Below are 27,500 nucleotides of genomic sequence, written 5' to 3'. Positions count from 1 at the left end.
AATAGTTCTCTCTCTCTCTCTATTTGACACACACACACACACACACACAATACTTCTATCTCTCTAATTCACACATACACTGATAAGTTTCTCTCTCTCTCTCTCTCTCTCTCTCTCCATCTCTCTGATGCACACACACACACACACACCTAATAGTTCTGTCTTTCTCTCTCTCTCTCTCTCTCTCTCTCTCTCTCTCTCTCTCTCTCACTCTCATACATACACGGACACACACACACAGACAATAGTTCTGTCTCTCTCTCACACACAAATAATAGTTCTGTCTCTCTCTCTCTCTCTCTCTCTCTCTCTCTCTCTCACATAGACACAGATAATAGTTCTGTTTCTCTCTATCACACACACACATAGATAATAGTTCTCTCTCTCTCTCTCTCTCTCTCTCGCACACACACACACACACACAGATAAGACAAAGTATTGTCATGTTTAACTATCAAGTTTAACTGGAGCACTTAAGATTCTTACAAGTACAGGGGTTTTAAAATGTGATAAACCAAAGTAAATTAGTAAATAGATTAAAAAAAACAACAACTCAACTTTCAAGTAAGAAACATGAGAACAACAATTTTGATGAAATTTCTCAACAACACAAGAAACACAGCAGCTAACAGGAATGGAACAGTAGCATCTTGCAGCTAAGGACAAAACTACGGATAAAGTCAAGGAAGTCGGGGAAAATTACATGAAACATAAAAGGATAATTTACCTTCAAGCCTTCTTTCAGGGAATATCAAGGTAAGAACATAAACCCCACATTTTAATACTTGATTCATCCAAAAAGTAGCTCCTTTGCTATTGTATCTAGTAACTAATACAGTGAACCAAACCATCATCACCAGTGTCCTGTTATATACAGAATACAGTGAACAAAACCACCATCACCAGTCTCCTGTTATATACAGAATACAGTGAACAAAACCACCATCACCAGTCTCCTGTTATATACAGAATACAGTGAACCAAACCACCATCACCAGTCTGCTGTTATATACAGAATACAGTGAACAAAACCACCATCACCAGTCTCCTGTTATATACAGAATACAGTGAACAAAACCACCATCACCAGTCTCCTGTTATATACAGAATACAGTGAAACAAACCACCATCACCAGTCTGCTGTTATATACAGAATACTGTGAACAAAACCACCATCACCAGTCTCCTATTATACACAGAATACAGTGAACAAAACCACCATCACCAGTCTGCTGTTATATACAGAATACAGTGAACCAAACCACCATCACCAGTCTCCTGTTATATACAGAATACAGTGAAGCCTGGCACAGGGCTGTCTGTGCCATAACAAGCCACACATAAAAAGGGGCATATGTAATGGAAGACAGATAGTTATTGAAGATGAAGATGAGGATAACACCATCCTAACTGTGAACATTTATTACAACGGCACCATCATGTTTCAAGGCAGTGAGGCCTCTGCTCTGTTCAGGAAAACTTTATCTTTATCAGAGCAGTAGCAGAGACTGAGAGAGTAACTGAGGAGGAGGAGACTAGCAGCCACGTAGCCCAGGGTTCAGGGGAGGGACGGGAAAACACCTCACAGACCAGCACAACACAGGCCAGACCAGTACAACACAGGCCAGACCAGCACAACACAGGATAAACCAACACAACACAGGTTAAAACAGCACAACACAGGCCAGACCAGCACAACACAGGATAAACCAACACAACACAGGATAAACCAGCACAACACAGATTAAAACAGCACAACACAGGCCAGACCAGCACAACACAGGCCAGACCAGCACAACACAGACACATGGAGATCATGGTATTCCAGCAAAGAGAAAGTCTTTCTCTCCAGGAAGATGAGACAATAGAATTCAAACATCTTCTTCTGTCCAACCCACCATCCAATGAACCCTCCCAGCATCTCAAAGCTCAGCTGGACCCGTTAAAAACTCACTGCTGGAACTGAGAGGAGAAGTGTTGGAGCTCCAGAAGGACAGAGAGGCTCTCAGGAGGGAGCTCAGTGCAGTCAGAGAGAAAGTACAGCTCAGGGACAATACCATGATCACCCTGAAGGAGGAGCTACAAAGACTAAATGAGAGGTACTACAGCTCAGGGACAGTATCATGATTACCCTGAAGGAGGAGCTACAGAGACTAAAAGAGAAGAACTACAGCTCAGGGACAGTACCATGATCACCCTGAAGGAGAAGCTACAGAGACTAAAAGCCAACCAGCAGACCTCTGATTCTGCAGAGCAACACTAAATCAACTCTGAACCACAGACTGCCACACTGAGCACCATCCGGTCCATCAACACTCAGTCAGATAAAAAAACCTAATAGAAATATTCCTCCAGATGCAGGCATAGTCATTTTAATTTATTTTAATGGAAAATTCTTAAACGAGGAACAGCTTTTCCCAGGATCTAAAGTTGCAGAAGTTTGGTGTTCCCGAACCAGCAATGCCCTCCAGCTTCTTACACATGCCATCTCAGGTAATCCAAGCCACCTCATTATCCAGAATGACTTGCGGGCAAAGCAAGAGTGTAGCAGAGTGTGTAAGAAGAGTAGCACAGACCTCCACAGAGACCTTCCCCTCCTCCAAAATCACCATCTCTACCATCCTGCCCAGTAGAGACTTCCATCCAGCTACAATCCACATGATAAATGCAGAGATCTCCTGTGGATGTGCACTGTTGGCTAATGTGCACCTGACACACCACTCCAACCTCAACATCTACAGCCTTCATGACCACATCCACCTGCACAAGGACACTGTGAGCATCTCTGCCAGCTGCCCAGCAAGCCATTCACAGTAAAGTACACCTGCCATCAACACCCACCCCCAAAACACAGCCCAAACAGCAGACCTACGCCTCTGTAGTACAAACTCCACCCTCCACAAACACTACAGAGATGGAGAGATCAAATGGATGCTCAACCTCATATGTCAAGGTCACAATTCTTTAATGAAGAAATAGATAAATAGATAAATGAATTAATAAATAAAAAGACAAATAAATAAATATCACTGTTTATAGGTTATTCATTACACCATCTTAATATGCATGTTTATACACATGAATTGTACATATTTGTACATATAATATCAACATAATCCTTCACTTTTACAGGTTTATCTCACTTTAAATCTATTTGTATTTGTGTTTTTCCTTTCATACTTCATTTAAATAATGAAACCATTATCTGTCTTTCTATGGAACATTCAAGGTATAAAATCATCCCTGTTTGGGTACAAAAGTATAAACACTGAATTCACAAATAACACAAAAGATAAAGACATTATAAATCTCCTTGAAACCTGATGTAAATCTGATGTAAATCTGATGTAAATCTGATGTAAATCTGATTCGGTGACTCACTGTCCTTTAAACTACAAGGAAATCCTCCTCCCTGCTGTTACACTCCCTGACATTAAAAGAGGGAGAGATTCAGGTGGAATCACTATCTGGTAGAAATCAGAACTATCAAAATTCATAATTCCTCTGAAATTAGAAAAATCACTGAAATACAAACCAAATCAAGCCAAATTACTTTAAAAACAAATCTACATGACCCACTGGAACACACAAATACAAGTACAAAGTAAAATGCAGTATTAACTGTCTATGAAACAGAATACTGTAGCAGATAACCTGCTCAAAGTGACTGATATTAAACACAGATATACATCAAATATACTTTACAAAATTTGAGATGGTCCACCCCAATTTAAGTATCTATGGAACACTGACAAACAGGTCAGTGTGTTAGGAAGGATGAAGTATTCTGCACTTTCTCACTGAATGTGAAACTATATATATATATATATATATATATATATATATATATATATATATATATATATATATATATATATATATATATATATTGGTCTATATACTATTAGGCTGTAGGTATCTCATTAGCTAGCACTACTATTAACAACATCCTCCTTATTCTGGATCAAATGGATTCAAATACATATGAAGGAATCAACATTAGCCAATCTCTGATTACTATGTTATTATCCACATAATCTTCCAGAAGGTTTAATTGAAGTGATTTACCATTTACCCAAGACATTTATCTAAACATTTATTTAGCTAAACTAAAGCTAACAAATAACTAGAATCACAGACAGTTATACTAATGTTTATGGGGAACTGGATGCCAATTCTTTTAATAAGCAAATCAAATTCTCAGAAAATTAATCAACTTTTCGATCTACCTGACACAAAATATCGGATGTGAACACAAATATACACCCCCCCACACACACACAGAGCATGATATGATAGGGTGTCTTCAGGCATCCCCAATTCAGATGTAAGACTTTTTAATACAACTTCCAATGTAATTTAACACCAAATTTGCAGTGAGGATGTACAAAAATGAAATCAGTTTGAATAAATCATAAATAAATATTATGTTTAAATACTGTCATTGAGGAACAGATGCTTCCAGATTAATTTTGAAGAGAGACATAAGAACACTTAATAATCCAAGTGGACAAGAAATTGACACAAAATCTGACAGAAAAAATATATCTAGTTAACTTGGGCACTTTCTACAAAAAATTCTTGCTAGTGAGAGCAGAGTTAGTGAACGGTTACTTCCCTGTAATGTTCATATGTAGCTAGCTAGAGAAAGCTGGAGCTAATAAACTGATTTCTGAGAGGACTGCAGACCATATACACAAAATATGTAGAAAGTTACACATTTATAAATCAAGTGAAACATTTTGAGATGGACAGTGTCAGATGAATCAGTCTGACTAGAATTTCCTGTGGAGATCCAACACCGGTTGCTAGTCACCTGGACTTAGTTTTGGTAACATTGATTAGCTAGCTAGTGTGGTTCTTAGATTTTTCCCACATTCCAGTAAATTTATGAAGTACACTTTAAATAGAAAATTAAATTAATGGAAGAGAATAGCTGGTCCAGTATTTATTACATTACAAACAAATGTGGCATAGTCCGGACAATATCTAACAATCACACACAACATCTCCACCACTATGTTCAAACATACATTATTCAATATATGCACCAACCATCACTGAACATACATGCACAAAGAACACCAACCATCAGGGGATATACACACAGAGCACCACCCATCACTATACAAACATACATTCAAAGAGGACAATTTAGAATATCCAATCAACCTAACTTCCATGTTTATGGACTGTGGAGAGGAAACCAGAGATCCTGAAGGAAACCTACACAGATAAGAACTGAAACCCAAGACTCTAGCGCTGAGACAAACAGGGAAACTCCACTCAAATAGGGACCCAAGACCCAAGTGCAGACAGAAACTTCACTGAGGGAGGGACTCAAACCCAAGACCCTAAGGCTGATGGGCAAATGAACTGACCACCAAGCCACCATATTGCCTACCTAACATACCAATAACAACATAACAATATAACAATAATAAAGATGATAATAATAATTCTTCTTCTTCTTCTTCTTCTTCTTCTTCTTCTTCTTCTTCTTCTTCTTCTTCTTCTTCTTCTTATTATTATTATTATTATTATTATTATTATTTCTTTATTTTTTACTACTAGTTGTGTAAACCTGATCATGCAGTAAAATGTAACTCTTTGTGGCCACAGTGTGGTCATTTAATAAAATGCAGCTAGTTTAACCAGAAATGTATTGTCTGGATCTATATATCTTTGTCCTGCAGTACCTTATTTTAACTCTGTTAATGTTGCACTACAAGGCAGTTTTGTAATTTCTTTAAAGAAGAGGACAATCATATTTGATAAATTGTGCACCATAATGGTTCCATTTGAGAATAAATTAACAGAAACTCACCTGAGAATCTCCAGTTTACAGTGTGAACTCTTCAGTCCAGCACAGAGCTGCTCCACTCCTGAATTCTGCAGGTCATTATTATTCATCTCCAGCTCTCTCAGTGAGTTTTCTGTTTGTAGAATTGATGTGAGGGATTTGCAAGACTCTTCAGTGAGACCACAGCCAGATAGTCTGTAAAAGAGTAAATACAGCAAATAATGTAGTTCAGTCAGAGGATGATGAATTAAAAAATCTGAACTGCTAAGAAAAATTTTAAGAAGGGCTTGAAAGGTCTGGAACACACTGATACATTTTCAGCCTTTTAATTTTACAAACAGTAACATTTCAACAGCTGTGTCTTCATCAAAGACAAAATGGACAAAGACATGAGAAATAACATTCATTAGCAACCTAAGACAGGTGACCAAATAATGGATGGTTGGTTCATAAGCCAGTGAATGGCAGTTACCATAATCAGAGTCCAAATATCAAAATATCACACCCCTAACACCATAACAGGAAACAGAACAACACAGATCTCATTCAATGTTTCACAAATACAAATACACTAATATACAAACAGAAAATATTGTTGGAAGAGTAGTGATTATGGAGGAATAAACACTGCAGTAGTGATTATGGAGGAATAAACACCACAGTATTGATTATGGTGGAATAATCACTGTAGTATTTATCATGGAGAAATAAACACTGCAGTAGTGATTATGGAGTAATAAACACTGTAGTATTGATTATGGAGGAATGAACACTGCAGAAGTGAATATTAGTGTATGAACACTGCAGTAGTAATGATGGTGGGATGAACACTGTAGTAGTGATTATGGAGGAATGGACAGAATGCAGAGAATTATTATTCATCTCCAGCTCTCTCAGTGTGTTTTCTGTTTGTAGAACTGATGTGAGAGATTTGCAAGACCCTTCAGTGAGATTACAGCGAGATAGTCTGCAAAGAAATACACAGAGTACAAAATGTTCAATCAGAGGATCTACAGACAACACAAAAGGAGTTTATGATAATGAAATGATATTACTAATTTTGTGGGTGTGTGTGTGTGTGTGTGTGTGTGTGTGTGTGCGCGCATGCACAAAATATGAGACACAGTCCATGTATTTCTCTTCAAATAGAATGGTGCCACTTGATGGAAGAGCTGTCATGATGGTGGCATCACCTGTGTGATGCCATTTCCTGTTTTTGAAATTCCTTCACATGATTAACAGTTTAGGCATTCCAATCTTTACTATTGTCCTATTGTTTATTCATTTTCTGTAACTGCATACAATTCTGATATCAACAATGTCTACAAGTCACAGGAGACTACTCGACCATTCAAAACTTGCTGATGCAGACAACTAACCAAAGCTAAGTGTCTACTAGCTATCTAGTATTTGTATTTCACCATGACTTCAGTCATTTGTTGCTTGTGTTGAGTGCAGCAAGTTTAGATTAATCATTACTGATAAATGTATCTATGAGAAGTACAGATTAATCATTAGTGAATAATCTACACTTCTCACAGTTACATTTATCATTAATCATTAATGATAAACATATCTCTGGTTACAGGAGACTCTCAGCTTCAGTATGTAAACTACAGAGCTCTGGTTATATGAAAATAAGGTAATAAAATGTGTTGGGGTAAAGGCCAATCATTATTCTGTATTTTCATGAGATGATCTGTGATCTAATTATAATAGGCTTTGAAGCTCTCTGTAGCAGGTGCAGAGAGGTGCAAGACTGTCTGAAAGCATTAATAATGTTTCTGGGGTATCTTAAGGTCAGAGACCTTTTGGGACTCTGAATGCAGAACTGAGGCTCTGATACAAGTGGTTTCAAGGCTTCTGTACAAGTCTAAGGCAGATTACTCTGAATTGTTCCAGTGAGAAATAACTTCATTAGTGTTGAAAAAGATCTCTGTTTTTAAAAGACTTGAAAGCCTCTTTGAGAGTTCTGTGGCTAAGCAAGGTTCGTTATCTTCCCACAAGGGCAGAGTGATACTGACCTGCCACATCATCTTGCAGGTGTTTGGTGGTGTGAGTTGAGATCATCTTTGTTTAAAAAACATCTTCCAATGGGATATAATGGTGTCAAGTTTAACTTGCATAATGATGGATCTCAATTTGCATATATTGAATAATGTATGTTTGAACATAGTGTTGGAAATTTCAAACACTAGTATGTAAAGAAGGTGGGGTGATTACATAATCACTTCTGAAAACTGTATAAAAATGTGTGTTGTGTGTGACTGTTAGACATGTTCTGGACTATGCCTCGTTTGTAACATTAAGATCAGAATAAAGACGGGACCGGCTATTCTCTTCAAATGGACCAGCACCGTCAGCAGTAGGGTTATCAGCACCAGCTGATAGACGACCCAGAGCTGCGTTGTTCTGTGACCAGGGTCTGAATCCACACACGTGCACCATTATAGGTAAGTCCTGTTTGAAACATTCGGCATAGGTGGTATTAAGACCTTGTCCACAGAGTTTTGTAGTAGGTCTTGGGCATCTTAAAAGTGCAGACTGAGAATTGACTGAGAGTGTCCATAGAGTGAGAATAGACTGATAAAATATAAAAATAGCAAAAAAGAGTAATAGTTAGAAAACCAGCCGGTGAAAATGAAAATGATTTCATAAAAATCTTTCTGTAAACGGAAAATAAAAATGATTAATAAAAATGATAAAGTAAAGACAAATGTGCAGTGAATAAAGAGAGAAAGAGAGCTCCAGAGAAAAAGTGCTGAAGAGATAAATGTTAAATGTTGTTTGTTCCAGTTGTTTTTGTCTACACGTGGCCACAATGAGTGAAGTAAAGAAAATGCGCAGTGTGTTTGTCTTGATGTGGCTATAGCGAGTTAATTGATTACAAACAATAACGTACAATTATACGACATACCAGCATAACAGTTTTTTTTCAGGTTATAATTAAGATGATTGTGGTATGGTTGTATAGGGCAGAGGTCACTCATTTTAATCACTAAAGGAAGTGAATGGATACGCAGACAGATCTGTTTAAACATGATTAATATCATCTAATTATAAAATGCGTACATGCAAAATATATTGATGTGGTTTTAGTAATAAATACAATAAAGTAACTGATGGAGGTACAGTATGTAAAACCAGTTACAATTACAGCAGTAGAGAATGTACATATTACGGACACATTAAAATAGTAGCAGTAGGAGAAGGTGGGATTAAAGTATTACAGGATAAGAAATATAACAATGTGAGTGGCGATTAATAGAATTTTAAATAGATAAATTTAATTTACTCAAATAAGTTACAGTTAAGTCAACATATGTATAAATGATGGAATTCAGAGAAGCAAATTAGAAAATAATCATATGGATAGTGATTTGTTAAGTGAGAGGCACATTTTTGACTTGAGAAAATATATAGAAACTCTGCAGGTGTGGAGTGTTGGCAATGGCTAGAGTCAATAAATGTTAAATTGTAGCAGCTGACTGTCATAATTTAGATGAAGCTGAGGCTGCATTTCCTCATCTTAACTTAAGGGAACAAGTAAGGAGGATTTGGAAAAGAATCTGTTGGCTGAAGTGCTTAATTTATTGTTGTCTAGCCAAGTGCCTGTAAGAGCAACAGTTGGATTGGAGCACTTACTGTGGAAACTGTTTGAACCACTAACATTGATGATGGGAGGCAGCGAAAAGGGTTAAAGATTTTTGTAATGACAGACACGAGGAACAGACGATTATGGCCTTTAGTAGGTCAGAAACTCCACCAAACTTTCTGTCTGCTGTGTGCTGTGTCCTGTCTCTCTGTTACTGCTGCTCTGTTGTGTGCTGTGTACTGTCTCTCTGTTACTGCTGCTCTGTTGTGTGCTGTGTACTGTCTCTCTGTTACTGCTGCTCTGTTGTGTGCTGTGTACTGTCTCTCTGTTACTGCTGCTCTGTTGTGCGCTGTGTACTGTGTCTCTGTTACTGCTGCTATGCTGTGTGTTGTCTCTCTGTTATTGCTGCTCTGCTGTGTCCAGTCTCTCTATTACTGCTGCTCTGCTGTGTGCTGTGTCCTGTCTGTCTGTTACTTCTGCTCTGTTGTGTGCTGTGTACTGTCTGTTTGTTGCTGCTGCTCTGCTGTGTTCAGTGTTTTGCTTAGTACATGTTCAGGTCATTTGGTATGTTTGGTTCATGTTATTCATTGCCTTATCCTTTGCAATCTTTGTTAGCCTGGTTCTTTACATTGATAATTCTCTACCTGGTTAGTGTTTCTTTATGCTTTATCTTATAATAATTTCCTCTGTACTTCAGCAATTCCTCACCTCATTTCAGGCTAAACTTTACTACTACATGATGTTTGGACTGATAAATAGACTTGTCCTGGGTAAATAAATACTAAACTTTAATACTACATGGTGAATGGAATGATAAATAGACTTGTACTTGGTATGTAAATACTAAACTCTACTACTACATGGTGTTTGGAATGATAAATAGACTTGTACTTGGTGAAATAAATTCAAGATTTTTACCACTGGTGTGTTGTTTGCAGTGTTTTTTGTTTTCACTTTAAGCTACATGTGCTGCTAGGCTGTTACTAGAGTTTACTTTTCTGATACATTTAGTTTTTTCACAATGAAGAACTCCAGTCACCTGTCCCATCTCACCTGTCCCATCTCACCTGTCCCATCTCACCTGTCCCATCTCACCTGTCTCGTAAGTTCTTTGATCTCATAACCTACAGGACATTTAAGTACATGCTCAGTTTCTTGTCCCACTCTAGTGTGGTGACTTCAACACACACAGTGTTGTTCCCTCATCTATGTTCCCTGAAAAAGGAAAGCTGAAAAAGAAGCAGCAGCCAGTTTACACACAGCTACTCTATCAGAACCACAGACCCCTGGGTTACTGCACTGGGTGCAGGGGAAGGGGAGGAGGTTAAGACAGGACAGAGCACCACCCATCACTGGACATACATACACACATACATACATACAGAGCACCAACCATCACTGGACATACACACACACAGAGCACCAACCATCACTGGACATACATACACACATACATACATACAGAGCACCAACCATCACTGGACATACATACACACAGAGCACCAACCATCACTGGACATACATACACACAGAGCACCAACCATCACTGGACATACACACACACAGAGCACCAACCATCACTGGACATACATACATACACACACAGAGCACTAACCATCACTGGACATACATACACACACAGAGCACCAACCATCACTGGACATACATACACACATACATACATACAGAGCACCACCCATCACTGGACATACATACACACATACACACATACATACATACAGAGCACCACCCATCACTGGACATACATACACACATACATACATACATACATACAGAGCACCACCCATCACTGGACATACATACACACATACATACATACAGAGCACCAACCATCACTGGACATACATACACACATACATACATACATACATACAGAGCACCAACCATCACTGGACATACATACATACACACACAGAGCACCAACCATCACTGGACATACATACACACAGAGCACCAACCATCACTGGACATACACACACACACATACATACAGAGCACCACCCATCACTGGACATACATACACACATACATACATACAGAGCACCAACCATCACTGGACATACATACACACAGAGCACCAACCATCACTGGACATACATACACACACACATACATACAGAGCACCAACCATCACTGGACATACATACACACATACATACATACAGAGCACCAACCATCACTGGACATACATACACACATACATACATACAGAGCACCAACCATCACTGGACATACATACACACAGAGCACCACCCATCACTGGACATACATACACACATACATACATACAGAGCACCAACCATCACTGGACATACATACACACAGAGCACCAACCATCACTGGACATACATACATACATACATACATACATACATACATACATACAGAGCATTAACCATCACTGGACATACATACATATACACAGAGCACCAACCATCACTGGGCATACACACACACACACACACACACACACAGAGCACCAACCATCACTGGACATACATACACACACAGAGCACCAACCATCACTGGACATACATACACACACAGGGCACCAACCATCACTGGACATACATACACACACACAGAGCACCAACCATCACTGGACATACACACACACACACACACACACACACACACACACACACACACACACACAGAGCACCAACCATCACTGGACATACATACACACACAGAGCACCAACCATCACTGAACATACATACACACATACAGAGCACCAACCATCACTGGACATACATACACACAGAGCACCAACCATCCCTGGACATACACGCACACAGAGCACCAACCATCACTGGATATACATGCACACACACACACACACACACACACACACACACACACACACACACACACACACACACACAATGTATATATATATTCTCTGTCTCTGTTAAAAAAAAATACAGAGCTCCTTGCTGAACACTCCCGTGTCTTGACTCAGTGTGGCTTTCTGAGTGTTTGCCAGAGAAACCAGTGGGACATTTGAATTACAGAATGACAGTCATGTGTTGCATTCCAACTGGTAAGAAGATATTGCAGTCATTCTGGAATGCACTGGTCTGCTCTTAAGATAAAGGCTTATTTGTTCTTTAATGTTGGTGCTGTCAGAAAAGCCATTCCCCAAAGTTTACCATTCAAAATATACTTACAGTACAACCTTTTACCACTGGAAATGAAAACTATTGTTCAGTTTGCTCTGACTGAGAAATACATTCACATAATTTGATTAGTTACAGAAGGAGCTTCAGTAATAAAAACCTTTAAAAATTAAAATGATTAATCCAAAAGATACTTACAGAGCTTGCCTGGTATTTTTCAACACTGGAAGTAATTCCTTCAGTCCTTTATCTGATGACCTGAATTTCTTCAGCTCAAATTTCTCTTGAATCTCCTCTGACATCAGCAGCACAAACACCAGAGCTGAACACTGTGCAGATGAGAGTGCCTGTGTTGAGAGGTCCCCTGAGTTCAGGAAGGTCTGTATTTCACTTATCAGAGAGTTGTCTTTCAGTTCACTCAAGCAGTGGAATAGATTGATAGTCTCTTCAAAGGATTTTGTTCTCTTGATGGTTTTCTTGATGTAGTTCACAGTCTGCTCTAAACTCTCTTCTCTGATGTCCAGTTCTGGGTGTAGACTCCTCAGGAGCCTCTGATTGCACTCCAGTGAGAGGCCGAAGAGGAAACGAAGGAAAAGGTCCAGGTGTCCATTTTCACTCATTGTGGCCTTATCTACTGCTGTCTCAAGCAGATCACACAGTCTGTGTTTTAACTTCCATTTCATTTTCTCCAGTGGGGTTTTAAGGAGTGGGTTGCCTTCATCCCTGAATGTTAGGAACACAAATACAGCAGCAAGAAACTCCTGGAAGCTTAAATGCACAAAGCTGTAGATCTTCCCCTCCTGTTTAAAAATTTGTGTACAAATTCCAGAGTACACTAAAGCCTCACAGACATCAATACCACATTCTTCCAGATCTTTCTCATAGAACAGAAGTTGTCCTTTTTGCAGCTGAAGAAAGGCTAACTTTCCAAGCTTCACAATATCCAGCACCTCTGCTCTTTTTGTCTCAGATGAAAGTGCATTGTTAGTGCTTTGCTTTGTGTTGTATTTCTTAGTCTTTTTATCTGTGAAAAACAGCAGGAAATGTAGGTACATTTCTGTCAGAGTTGTTGGAGCATTTTTCATGTCCACACCTTCCTTCAGCATTTTCGTAAACACGGTGGCTGAGATCCTGCAGACAACCGGTATGTGACACAATATATGAAGGCTTCTTGCACTCTTAATGTGTGATATAATTCTGCTGGCTTGATCTTCATCTCTGATTCTCTTCCTGAAGTACTCCTCCTTCTGTGGGTTATTGAATCCATGGATTTCTGTAACAAGGTTAAAATATTGGTCATTTATCTTACTGACTGCTGCAGGTCGTGAAGTGATCCAGAGGAGAGCAGAAGGAAGCAGTTCTCCATTTATGAGGTTTGTTATTAGTTTATCAAGAGTAGTCTTTTCATTCACATTAGATACCTTCTTCTGATGAAGATCTAGAGGAATTCTACTTTCATCCAGTCCATCCAGTATGAAAAGCAGCTGATTTTTTTCATTTAATATCTCCTTTTCATCTCCAGAATGGAGTTCTTGATGGCAGTAAAGAAGTAGTTTTGAGAGGCTGTACTTTTCATCCTTTATCAAGTTCAGCTCTCGAAATGGGAAGTACATAATGAAATCTATGTCCTGGTTGCACTTCTCTTCAGCCCAGTCAAGAATGAACTTGTGCACAGAGACTGTTTTTCCCACTCCAGCTATTCCCAATGTCAGGACTTTAGTACCTTGGTTGTTTTCAATAGACTGCACTTTGAAGAGGTCACTGAGTGTGACTGGTGTTTCTTCTGTTTTGGGGTAAAATTCCTCTACCTGTCTCACTTCGTGTTTTGTGTTCACGCCTCCTGTGCATCCTTTGATCATGTAAACTTCAGTGTAAGTGTCTTTTATAGGCACACGATCACATTCTATTGGAGCCTCCTCACACAATTTCCCAAATTTTTGCTTATATTTCATTTTCATTCTCCTGCTGAAATCACTTTTTCCTCCACCTGTTAAAAAATGGGAAGAAAAAAGTTATGTGCATGATTTTTATAACTTGTGTCTGAAAGTGTTTTATTGTAATTTCAAAATGTTAACTTTATGGCTGCTCCCGGTGACTGCTATGTTCAGGGTAGCATGTCACTGATTGCTATGCACAACTCGCTCTACATATGCCCAGTACTGTGTACTGTACTAAATAATTGCACTGTCTACTCATTTTGTATTTGTCCTGTCCTGTATTTATTATTGTTTATTTAATGTTTATTTATTGACATTTTGCACTATATTGGACTGTTTGCACTTGTGTAGCATGTTCTCTGTTGCACTGTTGTTTTTGTGTTGCACCATGATCCTGGAGGAATATTGTCTCGTTTTTGTTGTGTACTGGTATATAGCTGAAATGACAGTAAAACCTCTTTGAACTTGAACTTTGAACTTGAACTTTGTCATTATCTCTCTCCATTTTGTTTTACTAGTGTAGAGTAGAATAACTATCAGTAGTAGTACCAAATAAGGCGACATCAAAAAGATCCCAAATGATAGTCAAAGTCTTTAGCATTGCTCAAAGGTAGAACAGTCAGTAATGGCTCATTGAGTCCTTCAAAGAACCAAGCTGGATATTAGTTCTTTGTTTCTGCTACTTTGCTTTGTCTTATCTCTTTGGATTATCTCTCAGTTCTACTTCCATTAGTTCATAATCACAGTGTGTGTGCAGTGCTTTACTTGTGCACTAACTGTTTAGGTCTCATCATAGTACAGAGATCACTCTGATTAAAGTAGTTAATGACCAGTTGTTGGTCTATGACCAGAGTTGTGTCTCTTTGCCTGTATTGCTTCATCTCAGTGCAGCATTTGATACTGAAGATCATAACATTTTACTAGATAGGCTCTAAAATGCTGTTTGGATTAGGAGACTAGATCTTTCCTGGTGTAGATCTAACTGATCTTCGCTCATGTAAATCACATTTCTAGGACAGCCTTTAACATATCGCTCCTTCCACATCCCCCCCAGCCACTTACTTCTCCACCCTGGTTCTCTTGCCCCTGAACATTGAGAAGCTCCAGACTGACTGGGCAGCTGTTCCTAGGTCACTCCTGTGGCAGATTGATTTTGTACTCTAGACTAGATCTTGCAGAACCCAGAATAGATCTTCTAGTACCAGACTAGGACTTCTAGAACCATGACTAGGACTTTATTAGAACCAAGGATACTGCTTCTGTTGCTTACTTGAGCATGTTGCTTAAAGTAATATATATTCATGGCTGAAGGTGTGTCTGGGTTGAATTTACCTGCTGGACTCTTAGCAGTCGACTCTTCACATTTGTCTCCACCTGTGAGAAAATAAATCAGAGTAAAGAGCAGAAAATATAAAACCTACTTTATTGATGGTGAGTAAGTTCTGTGTGCAATTTTTGGTTGACTGCTATGTTTAAAAATACACTGAACATTTCTTAATTGACATTTTGTAAATTATATAGTCTGTGTTAAAAAACACATTGTTTATTATTGGACTACATTTGTGATTTGTCCATGTTTAAACTGAGATTGACAGCACTGTTCTCATTGTTGTTAAAGAACATTTGTTATTCAAACCTATTTGTTTGCAATGTTTATTAATATACCAGATGATTTTGAGTTTTGCCATATTCTACTTTGTAATTTATTAATTGAGATCACTAATGAAAGAAAATTAGGTTCTTTGAATATATAAAATAAATATGTAAACTGTAAATGAAAGAGAACAAAAAGTGAAGTTTGTCCAGATATTCTACATAGTGGCATTTGGCTCTGATTCTACAGAAGGAACTGTATCTCTCTCTGGTCAGGAGTGTGGTGTCCTCACCCAGCTGTTCAAGTGCAACATTATATTCCTTTTCTTATAGAGGGAATTGTAGTGTGGTGTCCCCGTTTCATCCTCAGAGACACTGGAGCTGCTCAGTCTTTTAGAAGGAGTGTTAAGTCTGCCTGACCAAACAGCTACAGGAGAGCAAGTGTTGGTGAGGGTGTCAACATGGGCTTTACTGAGGTGCCTTCACTCCTCTCTTCTGACTGTGTAACTGACAGTTGTGGTGGATGTGTGCCCAACACTTCCAGTGCCTGCTAACACTGTTATTGTATATAATGATTTGGCTGGAGGTGATGTGTGGAGAAGTTCCATTGTGGTCTCTTCTAAAGTCTTATTGCGAAGAGCTTGACTGCAGAAGGCCTTCCATGGTCAGTATTTGCCATTTGTGAAGTTGTTCAGGACAGCAGAGGTTTTAGTCCCAATGATCTGGTGTTTGCGCCTAAGTGTAAGGATAACATGAAAAATGATTTCTACCCCAGTGCTGTCAGGCTGAAGAAGAGTTTCTACCCCAGTGCTGTCAATAAAAAGACACCTGACCTCAGCACACAGGGTAATAAAGACACTTGACCTCAGCACACAGGGTAATAAAGACTCTTGACCTCAGCACACAGGGTAATAAAGACTCTTGACCTCAGCACACAGGGCAGTAAAGACACTTCACCTCAGCACACAGGGCAATAAAGACACTTGACCTTAGCACACAGGGCAATAAAGACTCTTGACCTCAGCACACAGGGCAATAAAGACTCTTGACCTCAGCACACAGGGTAATAAAGACACCTGACCTCAGCACACAGGGCAATAAAGACACCTGACCTCAGCACACAGGGCAATAAAGACACTTCACCTCAGCACAGAGGCTAATATAGATTCTTTACCTCAGCACACAGGGCAATAAAGACACCTGACCTTAGCACACAGGGTAATAAAGACACCTGACCTCAGCACACAGGGCAATAAAGACACTTCACCTCAGCACAGAGGGTAATATAGATTCTTTACCTCAGCACACAGGGCAATAAAGACAGCTGACCTCAGCACACAGGGTAATAAAGACACTTGACCTCAGCACACAGGGCAATAAAGACTCTTGACCTCACCAAACAGGGCAATAAAGACTCTTGACCTCACCAAACAGGGCAATAAAGACTCTTGACCTCAGCACACAGGGCAATAAAGACTCTTGACCTCAGCACACAGGGCAATAAAGACACGACCTTAAGACACAGGGCACTAAAGACTCTTGACCTCAGCACACAGGGTAATAAAGACTCTTGACCTCAGCACACTGGGTAATAAAGACACCTGACCTCAGCACACAGGGCAATAAAGACTCTTGACCTCACCGCTCACGTCTCCCTCCCTCCCTGACCTTGTCACTGGCTGTGCTGTGTGTATAAATTAACTAAGCATTGTTTTCCACTACATTCTTTGTCTATGGAGTTCACTAACAAAACAAAACCAAATGCTATCAGCATATAAAATGCTGAAATAGTGAGTTTAAAAAGTGAACATGATTTCACCTGCTTTATTTTCATTATGTTTGATTCTCAGGGTCTCAGCCAGTTGGTTGAGGTTCATCTTCTTCAGGATGTCCAGTGAGATCTGCACAGCTCCATCTGAGTCATATTTCTGCACCATCTTGTCCACAGTGTCAAGTCTGTCTGTATTCTCCAGATGGGACTTTGGGATGCGTTTGTCATCTTCTACACTGTTGGTCAGATGCCACTGGAACTTCTTCAGGTCCTCTATCTTCAGCTCCTCTAGAATGTCCAGCAGTAGTTTTGAAATGTTGTCCATCCTGAATCCAGACAACAGACTCCAGATTACTGAAGGTTCACAAACATGTTCAATGGTTTATGTTCACAGAGCAGGAATAGACAGAGGAGTGAATGTGAGTGTGTTGGGTGAAGTGTGCTGTGTGAGTGATGTAGTGAGGAGTGAATATGAGTGTGTTGGGTGAAGTGTGCTGTGTGGGTGATGTAGAGAGGTGTGAACATAGGGAAAAGATTATCATTTATTACCGATTAATTACCAAATTAAATTAGTTCATATTTTGTGCAGGGACCGAATGCCATTGTTTCAAATATACTTGCCATTATATCCAACTTAATTAATAAATGTGAAGTTTACTGATTAATGAATAAAACAAATATTTAGCAGACTTGCGGACAAATGAAAAGGGAAAGAGGGAAGAAAGAAAAACGGAAAAAAAGAAAAAAATTTAAATAAGATGTGTGACGTTTGCCCAAATGCCGCAGGGCATGGAACAGGACGCACAGACTCCCTCGACTTTTGTACATTTAATGACATTAAATATTTAAGAGAAGGGTGGCACTCACACATAACATTAACAGTGAACATAAATACACTTAACGCTAAGGATAACATAGTCTATACAGACAATAACGTGGGCTACACAGACATGGATACTAACAAACAATGACCTACGCTAAGGCACTGATGGTGGTTTAAATAGGCAGACACACACTCAACGTTAAACCCCATACAGGTGCGTGCCATCACGGGGGTGTGGCTACAAACAAGAGTGAACCCCCCACACGTGGCAGGCCATACCACGTGACTTGTGGGGGGGGAGCGTCCCGTGTTGAGATGAGCAGAGAAGAATGACTTCCAATAAAGTGGATTGAGTAATCAAGTGACCCAGACCTACACACACAACTTAGTTAAAGCTAACTAGGCAAGAGGCTACTATGGCTAAATTAATTAATTAGCGAGAATTGAGTAAAAATGTCTGAAAGGGAAGAACACCTATCTGGGGAATCCTAACGGGAACTTAGACCTGAGGTTACTATCTGAGCTAACAGGGGAGAAAAATAAATCTGTACAGAATTATTTATGTGAATGATGGCTCATGGCTGGCACCCAGAGCTTATCCTGTGAATGAAGTAGATGATCTTGTGTTTCGAGGTCAGTCAAGGGTCAGATAATCACTCTGCTCAGGGAGAGTTTGCAGAGCTTCGGAGTGGCTGAATTCTGGATGAATTTACACCACACATATTTCCCAACGTTTCTCTGCACTGTCAGTGACCGTAGCTCATCACCCAAGTTTTTCCAAGATGGCAAAATAGGCTGGGCCGAATCTTTTGGACAGCCCTGAACTTCGCCAGAGTTCCTGAGATTTAGGAAAGGTATTTCAGGAAGCACACAAGTTTGTAGCTGGGTGATGTAAACTGTTTTAAATCTAAGGCTGGCGGTTGGCTAGATTAAAACTAATTATGGTTGGCCAAACAGAACAAATCCTAATTCTACCAACAACAAAAAGAAAATGATTAAGTTGACGGTGTAGTGAAGAGCAAATGAAATGAGTTTAGATAGATTTGCAGACTGGGTCTAAGACAAACATATAAAATAAAACACTGTTATAATTATGTAATTCTTCTCGTGAGAGGTGCAGCCTTTAAGTTACTTCTTGTAGAGTTTGAACTGACTATCCGATACTGAGAATTGATTTTTAACTACTGATCTCGGGGGCAGCGTGGAAGGAATGGCTCAACAGCTCTGTTCATGCATATTCATAGTTTTTTTTGTCTCAGTCTCAGGCTTTGATTCAGGCAGGCATTAATCTCGAGTTAGCTTATAAGACATGATTAATTAAATATAGTAAAAAGGAAAGAAAGGGGGAATAAACAACTGGAACAGATATTGATATACTGATATATTGCTACTTGGGGTTGGGTGGTAATCGTCTTGTCATGGTACGCTCCCCTTCCCTCTGATCACGTGGTATGGCCCACCGCGTGCAGTGGGCTCGCTGTTAACTGTTCATGCTGACTTGTTTGTAACCACGCCCCCTTTTAGCACACACCTGCACCCAGTTCTTGGTTTCGTTTATGTAAGTATTTATGTATTTAAATGCCTGTTCATGTTAAATGTTAGGTGTGTTCACAGTAGATGTTCATGGTGTACTGGATGTTACGTGTGAATGCCGTTAACGTGTGTTGTTTATCTTTTCTTTTTTACGTTAATAAATGTGTGTCTCCGTCGAGAGAGGTCTGCGCGCCCTGCTCCTTGCCCTGCGGCACTCGGGCCGTCACATGTCATTTAAGCCATAATAGGTGGGAACAATTTTATCACACTAATTTCACCTGAGCGCTTAGTCCACATATTTCTAAATGAAAAGAAAAAGTTCTTACCACCAATATAAAGCTCATAACTATATATAGGAAACAGTTACATTTTTCAATAAGAGAAAGCATGATTATTACACAAATATTATAACTGTTCTCATATTAATAGATCAAATAGTCTTCCTCTGTCTATTATACTTGAAATGAAGAGGTAATCACATAATAGCAAGTATAAAGGTTAATATGCGAATACAGCAATGACAGGTTAATTCATAGGTAAACTGCATTCACCATACTGGGACTCCGTCTCTGCCTTTCAAAAACAGGAAAAGTTAACATACATTTATAAAGGGGGACTCAGAACAGTTCAGGTTGAAGAACCTGTTACTGACACTAAGGGGCACTGTGGATTCGTAGTCTACACAATCAAATATCTTGTTGGATTCATGAGAATTAATAAAGAATATTTTCCTTATTTGAGTTTGGTCTTGTTGCAGTGCAAAGCGAACACTTTGTACAGGAAAGGTTAAAATCCAGTATTCCAGGAATGTGGACTTTTAATAAGTCTTGCAGATCTAGGCATTCTGGCATGTGAATTTGACCTTAAGTTTACATGATTGGTTTTCTGAATCTGGCCGTATGGTTGGTTTTATGAATCTTACTGAAGGTCATAATTACTAACAGAGAGAAATACACGAGATTACAGCAATATCTACGAAACATGAGGACAGTGTTACCTTTACTGGGTTCAGTCTGCAAGTCTTCAGGAAGAATGTCTGGTTCTGTCTTCATCAGGATGTCCAGAGTTTACAGAACTACAGCAAATAACATTAATTTATGTTAAAACACTCACTTTATCTATTGTTTCACTACTGCAGTTTTCACCACTGTAGCTCGTCATAATAAGCAATGTTATTACTATAAATACACCTGTACACACACTCTCTGTTTCTTCACTGGAGTTCACCTGTACACAGTCTGTTTCTATCTGAACAATAATCTGGTTGCACCTTTTTTCTCTTTAGAAGGAACCAAGCCAGTATGAGCATTTTTAAGTGCTATTACATCACAAGAGTAGAAGAACAAGCCTTGTCATGTTACGATTATCAAATTGCCCTCTGTGTGTGTGTTTATAACATATCTACCTATGTGTGCAAGTTTATACAATATCTCCCTCTGTGTGTGTGTGTTTATACCATATCTCCCTCTGTGTGTGTGTGTTTATACCATATCTCCCTCGGTATGTGTGTGTGTGTTTATACCATATCTCCCTCTGTGTGTGCGTGTGTGTGTGTGTGTGTGTGGGGTGGGTTATACCATAGCTCCCTCTGTGTGTGTGTGTGTGTGTGTGTGTGTGTGTGTGTGTTTATACCATATCTCCCTCTGTGTGTGTGTGTCTTTGTGTGTTTATACCATATCTCCCTTTGTGTGTGTGTGTGTGTGTGTGTGTTTATACCATATCTCCCTCTCTGTGTGTGTGTGTGTTTATACCATATCTCCCTCTGTGTGTGTGTGTGTGTTTAGACCATATCTCCCTCTGTGTGTGTGTGTGTTTATACCATATCTCCCTCTGTGTGTGTGTGTGTGTGTGTGTGTTTATACCATATCTCCCTCTGTGTGTGTGTTTATACCATATCTCCCTCTGTGTGTGTGTGTGTTTATACCATAGCTCCCTCTGTGTGTGTGTTTATACCATAGCTCCCTCTGTGTGTGTGTGTTTATACTATAGCTCCCTCTGTGTGTGTGTGTTTATACCATAGCTCCCTCTGTGTGTGTGTGTGTGTTTATACCATATCTCCCTCTGTGTGTGTGTGTTTATACCATATCTCCCTCTGTGTGTGTGTTTATACCATATCTCCCTCTGTGTGTGTGTGTGGGTGTGTGTGTGTGTGTGTGTTTATACCATATCTCCCTCTGTGTGTGTGTGTGTGTGTGTGTGTGTTTATACCATAGCTCCCTCTGTGTGTGTGTGTTTATACCATAGCTCCCTCTGTGTGTGTGTGTTTATACCATATCTCCCTCTGTGTGTGTGTGTGTGTGTGTGTGTGTGTGTTTATACCATAGCTCCCTCTGTGTGTGTGTTTATACCATAGCTCCCTCTGTGTGTGTGTGTTTATACCATAGCTCCCTCTGTGTGTGTGTGTTTATACCATATCTCCCTCTGTGTGTGTGTGTTTATACCATATCTCCCTCTGTGTGTGTGTGTGTGTTTATACCATATCTCCCTGTGTTTGTGTGTGTGTGTGTGTTTATACCATATCTCCCTCTGTGTGTGTGTGTGTTTATACCATATCTCCCTCTGTGTGTGTGTGTTTATACCATATCTCCCTCTGTGCTTGTGTGTGTGTTTATACCATATCTCCCTCTGTGTGTGTGTGTTTATACCGTATCTCCCTGTGTTTGTGTGTGTGTGTATACCATAGCTCCCTCTGTGTGTGTTTATACCATATCTCCTTCTGTGTGTGTGTGTTTATACCATAGCTCCCTCTGTGTGTGTTTGTGTGTTTATACCATATCTCCCTCTGTGTGTGTGTGTGTGTGTTTATACCATATCTCCCTCTGTGTGTGTGTTTGTGTGTTTATACCATATCTCCCTCTGTGTGTCTGTGTGTATACCATAGCTCCCTCTGTGTGTGTGTGTTTATACCATATCTCCCTCTGTGTGTGTGTGTTTATACCATATCTCCCTCTGTGTGTGTGTGTGTGTTTATACCATATCTCCCTCTGTGTGTGTGTGTGTGTGTTTATACCATATCTCCCTCTGTGTGTGTGTTTATACCATATCTCCCTCTGTGTGTGTGTGTGTTTATACCATATCTCCCTCTGTGTGTCTGTGTGTGTGTGTGTGTGTGTGTGTTTATACCATAGCTCCCTCTGTGTGTGTGTTTATACCATAGCTCCCTCTGTGTGTGTGTGTTTATACCATAGCTCCCTCTGTGTGTGTGCGTTTATACCATATCTCCCTCTGTGTGTGTGTGTGTGTGTGTGTGTGTTTATACCATAGCTCCCTCTGTGTGTGTGTTTATACCATAGCTCCCTCTGTGTGTGTGTGTGTTTGTTTGTGTGTTTATACCATATCTCCCTCTGTGTGTGTGTGTGTGTTTATACCATAGCTCCCTCTGTGTGTGTTTATACCATATCTCCCTCTGTGTGTGTGTGTGTGTCTGTGTATGTTTATACCATAGCTCCCTCTGTGTGTGTTTATACCATATCTCCCTCTGTGTGTGTGTGTGTTTATACCATATCTCCCTCTGTGTGTGTGTGTTTTTATACCATATCTCCCTCTGTGTGTGTGTGTGTGTGTGTTTATACCATATCTCCCTCTGTGTGTGTGTGTGTGTTTATACCATATCTCCCTCTGTGTGTGTGTGTGTGTTTATACCATATCTCCCTCTGTGTGTGTGTGTGTGTGTGTGTGTGTGTGTGTATGTTTATACCATAGCTCCCTCTGTGTGTGTTTATACCATAGCTCCATCTGTGTGTGTTTATACCATATCTCCCTCTGTGTGTGTGTGTGTGTTTATATCATATCTCCCTCTGTGTGTGTGCGTGTGTGTGTGTGTTTATACCATATCACCCTCTGTGTGTGTGTGTGTGTTTATACCATATCTCCCTCTGTGTGTGTGTGTGTGTGTGTGTGTGTTTATACCATATCTCCCTCTGTGTGTGTGTTTATACCATATCTCCCTCTGTGTGTGTGTGTGTGTGTTTATACCATATCTCCCTCTGTGTGTGTGTGTGTGTTTATACCATATCTCCCTCTGTGTGTGTGTGTGTGTTTATACCATATCTCCCTCTGTGTGTGTGTGTGTGTGTGTGTGTGTGTGTTTATACCATATCTCCCTCTGTGTGTGTGTGTTTATACCATATCTCCCTCTGTGTGTGTGTGTGTGTGTGTTTGTTTGTGTGTTTATACCATATCTCCCTCTGTTTGTGTGTGTGTGTTTATACCATAGCTCCCTCTGTGTGTGTTTATACCATATCTCCCTCTGTGTGTGTGTGTGTGTCTGTGTATGTTTATACCATAGCTCCCTCTGTGTGTGTTTATACCATATCTCCCTCTGTGTGTGTGTGTGTGTGTGTGTTTATACCATATCTCCCTCTGTGTGTGTGTGTGTTTTTATACCATATCTCCCTCTGTGTGTGTGTGTGTGTGTTTATATCATATCTCCCTCTGTGTGTGTGTGTGTTTATACCATATCTCCCTCTGTGTGTGTGTGTGTGTGTGTGTGTGTGTGTGTGTGTGTGTGTGTGTGTGTGTATGTTTATACCATAGCTCCCTCTGTGTGTGTTTATACCATAGCTCCATCTGTGTGTGTTTATACCATATCTCCCACTGTGTGTGTGTGTGTGTTTATATCATATCTCCCTCTGTGTGTGTGCGTGTGTGTGTGTGTTTATACCATATCACCCTCTGTGTGTGTGTGTGTGTTTATACCATATCTCCCTCTGTGTGTGTGTGTGTTTATACCATATCTCCCTCTGTGTGTGTGTTTATACCATATCTCCCTCTGTGTGTGTGTGTGTGTGTTTATACCATATCTCCCTCTGTGTGTGTGTTTATACCATATCTCCCTCTGTGTGTGTGTGTGTGTTTATACGATATCTCCCTCTGTGTGTGTGTGTGTTTAGACCATATCTCCCTCTGTGTGTGTGTGTGTGTGTGTGTGTGTGTGTGTTTATACCATATCTCCCTCTGTGTGTGTGTGTTTATACCATATCTCCCTCTGTGTGTGTGTGTGTGTTTGTTTGTGTGTTTATACCATATCTCCCTCTGTTTGTGTGTGTGTGTTTATACCATAGCTCCCTCTGTGTGTGTTTATACCATATCTCCCTCTCTGTGTGTGTGTGTGTTAATACCATATCTCCCTCTGTGTGTGTGTGTGTGTCTGTGTATGTTTATACCATAGCTCCCTCTGTGTGTGTTTATACCATATCTCCCTCTGTGTGTGTGTGTGTTTATACCATATCTCCCTCTGTGTGTGTGTGTGTTTTTATACCATATCTCCCTCTGTGTGTGTGTTTGTGTGTGTTTATACCATATCTCCCTCTGTGTGTGTGTGTGTGTTTTTATACCATATCTCCCTCTGTGTGTGTGTGTGTGTGTGTGTTTATACCATATCTCCCTCTGTGTGTGTGTGTGTTTATACCATATCTCCCTCTGTGTGTGTGTGTGTGTGTGTGTGTATGTTTATACCATAGCTCCCTCTGTGTGTGTTTATACCATATCTCCCTCTGTGTGTGTGTGTGTGTTTATATCATATCTCACTCTGTGTGTGTGTGTGTGTGTGTGTGTGTGTGTGTGTGTTTATACCATAGGTCCCTCTGTGTGTGTGTGTGTGTGTGTGTGTGTGTGTGTGTGTGTGTGTTTATACCATATCTCCCTCTGTGTGTGTGTGTGTGTGTTTATACCATATCTCCCTCTGTGTGTGTGTGTGTATGTGTGTGTTTATACCATATCTCCCTCTGTGTGTGTGCGTGTGTGTGTGTGTTTATACCATATCACCCTCTGTGTGTGTGTGTGTGTTTATACCATATCTCCCTCTGTGTGTGTGTTTGTGTGTTTATACCATATCTCCTTCTGTGTGTGTGTGTGTGTGTGTGTGTGTGTTTATACCATATCTCCCTCTGTGTGTGTGTGTTTATACCGTATCTCCCTCTGTGTCTGTGTGTGTGTATACCATAGCTCCCTCTTTGTGTGTTTATACCATATCTCCCTCTGTGTGTGTGTGTGTTTATACCATATCTCCCTCTGTGTGTGTGTTTATACCATATCTCCCTCTGTGTGTGTGTGTATACCATATCTCCCTCTCTGTGTGTGTGTGTGTTAATACCATATCTCCCTCTGTGTGTGTGTGTGTGTGTCTGTGTATGTTTATACCATAGCTCCCTCTGTGTGTGTTTATACCATATCTCCCTCTGTGTGTGTGTGTGTTTATACCATATCTCCCTCTGTGTGTGTGTGTGTGTTTTTATACCATATCTCCCTCTGTGTGTGTGTTTGTGTGTGTTTATACCATATCTCCCTCTGTGTGTGTGTGTGTTTTTATACCATATCTCCCTCTGTGTGTGTGTGTGTGTGTGTGTGTTTATACCATATCTCCCTCTGTGTGTGTGTGTGTTTATACCATATCTCCCTCTGTGTGTGTGTGTGTGTGTGTGTGTGTGTGTGTGTGTGTATGTTTATACCATAGCTCCCTCTGTGTGTGTTTATACCATATCTCCCTCTGTGTGTGTGTGTGTGTTTATATCATATCTCACTCTGTGTGTGTGTGTGTGTGTTTATACCATAGGTCCCTCTGTGTGTGTGTGTGTGTGTGTGTGTGTGTGTGTGTGTTTATACCATATCTCCCTCTTTGTGTGTGTGTGTGTGTTTATACCATATCTCCCTCTGTGTGTGTGTGTGTCTGTGTGTGTTTATACCATATCTCCCTCTGTGTGTGTGCGTGTGTGTGTGTGTTTATACCATATCACCCTCTGTGTGTGTGTGTGTGTTTATACCATATCTCCCTCTGTGTGTGTGCGTGTGTGTTTATACCATATCTCCCTCTGTGTGTGTGTGTTTATACCGTATCTCCCTCTGTGTGTGTGTGTGTATACCATAGCTCCCTCTTTGTGTGTTTATACCATATCTCCCTCTGTGTGTGTGTGTGTTTATACCATATCTCCCTCTGTGTGTGTGTTTATACCATATCTCCCTCTGTGTGTGTGTGTATACCATAGCTCCCTCTGTGTGTGTGTGTGTGTGTGTTTATACCATATCTCCCTCTGTGTGTGTGTTTATACCATATCTCCCTCTGTGTGTGTGTGTTTATACCATATCTCCCTCTGTGTGGGTGTGTGTGTGTGTATAACATAGCTCTCTCTGTGTGTGTGTGTGTTTATACCATATCTCCCTCTGTGTGTGTGTGTGTGTGTGTTTATACCATATCTCCCTCTGTGTGTGTGTGTTTATACCATATCTCCCTCTGTGTGTGTGGTTGTGTTTATACCATATCTCCCTCTGTGTGTGTGTGTGTATACCATAGCTCCCTCTGTGTGTGT

At 40.1% G+C, this 27,500-nt stretch overlaps 1 protein-coding gene across 1 annotated transcript in view; it reads right to left on the bottom strand.

The window, feature by feature from the left end:
* LOC145659485 (NACHT, LRR and PYD domains-containing protein 12-like) overlaps positions 1-21,417 on the bottom strand; it is a 48,549-nt gene extending 27,132 nt beyond the window's left edge. Inside the window, 5 exon segments of the mRNA XM_081722261.1 lie at positions 5,828-5,998; positions 12,738-14,526; positions 15,809-15,850; positions 17,889-18,166; positions 21,194-21,417. Coding sequence (XP_081578387.1) covers positions 5,828-5,998; positions 12,738-14,526; positions 15,809-15,850; positions 17,889-18,165 — 2,279 coding nt within the window. The 5' untranslated portion in view covers position 18,166; positions 21,194-21,417.
* Positions 21,418-27,500: the final 6,083 nt, after the last annotated feature.

Source organism: Electrophorus electricus, chromosome 1 (genome assembly GCF_041902795.1).
Source record: "Electrophorus electricus isolate QZ-2024a chromosome 1, ASM4190279v1, whole genome shotgun sequence".
NCBI classification, from domain to species: Eukaryota; Metazoa; Chordata; class Actinopteri; order Gymnotiformes; family Gymnotidae; genus Electrophorus; species Electrophorus electricus.
This window is presented reverse-complemented; position numbering and strand designations above follow the sequence as displayed.